This window comes from Syzygium oleosum, unplaced genomic scaffold (genome assembly GCF_021117445.2).
Source record: "Syzygium oleosum isolate NSW1041296 unplaced genomic scaffold, Sole_v2.1 Sole_v2.10, whole genome shotgun sequence".
NCBI classification, from domain to species: Eukaryota; Viridiplantae; Streptophyta; class Magnoliopsida; order Myrtales; family Myrtaceae; genus Syzygium; species Syzygium oleosum.
The window spans coordinates 4,554,782-4,559,730 of record NW_026607494.1 but is presented as its reverse complement, the minus strand read 5'-3'; the positions used below and the strand labels follow the sequence as shown (position 1 = coordinate 4,559,730).

Sequence of the window (4,949 nt, the reverse complement as noted above, 5' to 3'; positions counted from 1 at the left end):
TCATTAATTAGCAGGGTGCCTCTTCAACTTGGGTTGATAACTCCAACCCAACATAAGGGATATCGAACAAATGAATGGGAGAGTAAGATTATCCGATGAGTATCCATGTGTACATTGATTAACTAACGATAAGCACGGATAAATTCAATCGAAACTCCGATGTGATGTCAAATAATTCCAACTCAGAAGCTTAATCTCTTAGCGGAGATCATATCAATCCTAATGATAATCTGACACTAGGGTGAGAGGTGCAGTATTTGGGCCTTTCTTTTAGGTCGAGATTATTAGCATGAACTCGCATCGTGACTAGGTTAGAGGTTTCTTTAATTTGATTCCAAGTGTTTGATCTTTATCCAAAATTAATTTCTAATAATACCAAGTTTTTGTTGTTCGACAATTATCGCAAGTAGGCTGAATGGAGGATGAAGAATTGTACTCATGATCTATGCGAATAGGCCCGATGAGTTCGATAGGCCCGCTAATCACATGGGTGCGCATGCATAGAGAAAATAGGTCCCTTAACATTGACCCAATATGCAATATGAACTTTTAATTTATTCATTATGGTCCCTGAACTTTAGTCCAATATGTAATATCTTCCCTGAACTTTTAATTTGCTAAATATAGTCCATAAACTTTTGGTACATGTTCAATTTAGTCTCTGATTTGAGCTGAATATTATCCACGTGTAATGTTATTTTTTTATCCACCATTCAAAGTTCCATTAACTTGAATTAATGGAAAGATAATATTGGACATTTTCATATACTTTAGAGATTAAATTGAATATTTATTAAAAATTTAGGGATCGCATTAAATAAATTAAAAGTTGAGGAATGGCATTGCACATTGGGCTAAAGTTCATGGTCCATTTGTGTAATTATTCCAACATGAAAATGATGATTTTATCATTTTAAGACATTCAAGCCGAGGTAGATTAATTTATCCTAGTTTATATTTTTTAGATTATGTATTGAGTGGCTTAAAAAGACGGTTCTCTTTTTAATTGGTCCCAATTTATACATCAAGATCAGCTGGGACAAGGGGATTTCTCAGGTATAATAATATACTGTATAACTTGTTCTTTTACGACTTTTTTTTTTACACTCGATTATACCGGATCGCCGTGTGTTGGGATGTTTTTGTACTTATTTACGACGAAGATTAGCGATGTTATACGGTGCACTCGGCGTACTATAGAAGTGCCCGTTGGAACAATGGTTTTGAGGCTCGACATTAAACCATTTATTCTTACAAGCCTCACCCAATTTACTTATGCTTGTATCGTCGATTTCGTAATTGCTATTGCTAATATATAAAAGAGTATACGGATTATAACTCTAAATCTACACTCTTCGTCACCTGAAAGTTGGTAGGATAGCAAAAGTGTGATACACAAAAAATCGAGAACGATTGAGAAAATTTATGTAAACTCAAGAGGTGTATGGAAGAAAAGAGCAATGAATCGATGAAAAGAGGTGTGAGGAATTGAACTAAACGTGAAGGGTGACGAAGAAGCCATTGCAGTATCCGAAAGCACTAGGCCCGCGAAAGGACTGAGGGACTGAGTTGTGTTAGAGGATCAAGGGATTGGTGACAGTAGGATTCGAACTCGTCAGTTTTCGAAACGGAAGGCCAAGCGCGTACCCATTTAACCAATTTTATGAAGTTGGCAAATTTGAAAGGTCGTGTCCTAGAAACTCTCTCTTTCTCCATAGGTGCTTAGGAAGCAAATCCACTTTCTTCTTCCTTTGGTCAAACCTGCTATGATCCATGAGGCATTTTGAATGGAGGGAAAAGAATGATTTATAAACTCTATTTCTTCTGGAAGCCCACCAAAGCATACGTTAGATGGTCTAAGAAATCCATTTGGGTTTGTCCAAGTTATAATGACCTTTTGAACCAGGTAAACGTAGTTATTTATGATCGGAATAGGATCAGGCAACGAGTAAAAGTCGTTGATTTTTCTCATCACAGAACATCATCCCCAAATCTGCACTGCCCCGGAAACTAACTTGATTTCAAAAGTCAAAAATTGCAGGTCATATTTGAATAAGAATCCCGTTTTCTAATGTAAAAAAAACCTGTCATTGAGCTGACTGCCATGTTCTGAGTTGAACGTTTTGTCATCTGAACAATCTTTGTTTATCAATTGCAGAAGACAATGGCAGTTGAAATCTAACAAATTTTTTGGTGTTTCTTTCACACTGACCTGTTTCAAAGTTGATATTTCAAGTTAATCCTTGGCCAGTTGAGTAATCTTGGGTTCTTCCTGGATTTATGACTCCGCCTTTAGCCATGTCGTGCTTGATTTTCATGGTGTTCATGCTGCTAAAGGTGGCATGTTCCGACACCGTTCAGGGGAATTTCAGCTTCTATGGGCTATTAAAGCTCGAAGGTGTCCTAGAGGTAGATTCCAATGGTGTAATTGTCGTAACAAACTCGACGGCACAAGATGCGGGCTACGCATATTACAGCAGTCCCCTCCAGTTCAAGAATTCATCGGCGGGTAATGTCTTCTCTTTCTCGACAACTTTCGTCTTCGCTGTTCATTCTGCGGACCTTTCGAATGGGAGCACATTTTCCTTGGTCATTTCGCCCTCTAAGGTGACTCCTGGAATCTCGCCAAACAACAGTGCCTGGTCACTGAACAATTCCAATGACGGGAACAGTTCAAACCACGTGATCGTACTTGAACTCGACCGGATCATCGGTAACAATCAATATGGGAGTTCTGAGAGTTTCATGCTCAATACAGGAGACCCGATCCAAACTTGGTTGGAATACAACAGCACCAACAACCAAGTCGAGGTCACCTTATATCCGGTTAGTAAGCCGAGACCTAGTGTCCCCCTCTTGACCTGGACGCAAGATATTTCTTCTTACATGTACGAGTACATGTATGTCGGCTTCTCATCATTTGCAGAAACATCTTCGACGTCTCATTACCTATTAGCCTGGAACTTCAAAATGAAAGGCGAAGCTGAAGACATCGAAGCGTCTCGGCTTCCTAAACTTCCTATAGGCACTGAAGGAAATGGAAGATACAGAAAATTAAAGAAAATCGTAGCCGTAGTTCTGTCCCTATCTGCGGCTACTTTTGTCCTGGTTTTAGTTTTCGGTGCAATCTTGGTTTTGAGGAAGAGGAGGTCTAGGGAAGTGTTGGAAGATTGGGAAGTCCAGTATGGACCGCACAAGTTCACCTACAAGGAACTCTTCGCCGCCACAAAGGGCTTCAAGGACAGAGAGCTTCTCGGGAAAGGAGGGTTCGGCCGAGTGTACAGAGGACTCTTGCCAGTGTCGAACATGCAGATTGCAGTGAAGAGGGTTGCCCACGATTCCAACCAAGGGATGAGAGAATTCGTCGCAGAAATCGCCACCATTGGCCGCCTACGGCATCCGAACCTTGTAAGGCTTCTCGGTTATTGCAGGCGGAAGGAAGAACTGTTCCTAGTCTATGATTACATGCCCAATGGAAGCCTAGACAAGTATTTGTATGGGCAACCGAAATCGACACTCGATTGGGGAATGCGATACAAGATCCTGAAAGATGCGGCGGCGGCGCTCTTCTATTTGCACCAGCAATGGACACAAGTGGTCATACACCGGGATATCAAAGCCAGCAATGTCCTGATAGATGGCGAAATGAATGCGAGATTAGGAGATTTCGGCCTGGCCAAGTTAGTCGACCACGGGACCGACCTCCAAACATCTGTCTTGGCGGGCACGCTGGGCTACATCGCACCCGAGCTTGCCCGGACCGGCAAAGCGAGCACAAGCACTGACTTGTATGCGTTTGGGATTTTCATGTTGGAGGTCGTTTGTGGAAGGAGGCCGTTGGATCCCCGAGCGCCAGCAGATCGAACTCTTCTGGCCGAGTGGGTGCTAAACTGCTGGGAAAGGGGAGATCTTCTGGAGGCCGTGGACGGCAGGCTCCGGAACGAGTACACAGCCGAGGAAGCCGAAGTGGCATTGAAGCTCGGGCTCTACTGCTCACACACGGTGGCAGCTGCTAGGCCCAGCATGTCTAGTGTGGTTCAGTACTTGAACGGAGTCTCGAAACTGCCCGACGACTTGAGCGACATAATTAAAGCTCGGGACTTCCCGGGAAGCACTAGCGCCACTAGCTCGGTCATGCCACGGAACATGTCGATCTCTTCATGGACGTTCTCGGCATCTCTGGTCGCCGAAGGCCGGTAAAGATTGCTGGGTTTTGTTTCGAGTTCTCCGTCTCTCGGTTTAGTATGAACAACTAGCATGAAATGGCCATGTACCAAATAATTTCTCGTCTCTCTTTAGCAGAATTCTATATATTGTTCCCTCCGCAAGGATACAGATTCTTTTTCCCTTGCTGTAAATTTCAATAATTATTAATAAGTGTCCAAAAATTGTTAACAAAACAATAAGCAATAACTATTTTCAGGTAACTCATTTTTAATTTAGCAACCCTTTGATGAAATTATCGATTTTTTTAACATTTGCATATTACACTTTTTGTTTCGATATACTAACTTTTTGTTTCTATAACTTATTAACGCATCGATGAAATTAACAACGTAAATTAGAGTAATTTACCAACTTTTATCAGATTAAATTACCAGCTAGTCTTGAATTACCAACTCTCATTTGAGTTACTTAGCAACTATTAATTCTTTGTTATTAATTTATTAAATTTTCTATTGAGTTACAAATTTTTATTTGGCTTGGTTAGAAGCTTTACATTTACTAAACTTTTTTTAATAGAGAACCAACCTAAAATAGCATGATTCACTGACCTTTATTTGGTAATTTTTAAAAAGAATCGGCAAATTTAAAAAGTTGCGAAGTAAGGCAAACAAAGAAGGTAACTTAATAAAAAAAAGTAGTAAATTTAAGGAAAGAAAATAAAAGTCGTAAATAATAGAAGTTGCTAAGTGATCCACACCAGTATTATTTGGTTTTTTTTTCTA

The 4,949-nt window shown here is 40.6% G+C and overlaps 1 protein-coding gene across 3 annotated transcripts; it reads left to right on the top strand.

Moving 5' to 3' along the window:
• The first annotated feature begins 2,079 nt into the window (after positions 1-2,079).
• Positions 2,080-4,377, top strand: LOC115683380 (putative L-type lectin-domain containing receptor kinase V.2). Of its 3 annotated transcripts, XM_056315076.1 has the most exons (3): positions 2,081-2,509; positions 2,759-2,826; positions 2,927-4,377. In XM_056315076.1, the coding sequence occupies exons 1-3, from the start codon at positions 2,343-2,345 to the stop codon at positions 4,198-4,200; spliced, it is 1,509 nt and encodes a 502-aa protein (XP_056171051.1). In that variant the 5' UTR covers positions 2,081-2,342; the 3' UTR covers positions 4,201-4,377. The 3 variants fall into 3 exon arrangements, with proteins under 3 accessions (XP_056171049.1, XP_056171051.1, XP_056171050.1); XM_056315074.1 differs by having other exon boundaries at positions 2,080-2,509; positions 2,637-4,377; XM_056315075.1 differs by having other exon boundaries at positions 2,759-4,377.
• Positions 4,378-4,949: the final 572 nt, after the last annotated feature.

Coding starts and splice junctions, on each gene's coding strand:
- LOC115683380 (XM_056315074.1), top strand. CDS start 2,343: ATGTTCCGACACCGTTCAGGGGAATTTCAGCTTCTATGGGCTATTAAA. Junction 2,510..2,636: donor GTTCAAGAATTCATCGGCGG/GTAATGTCTTCT, acceptor GCCAAACAACAG/TGCCTGGTCACTGAACAATT.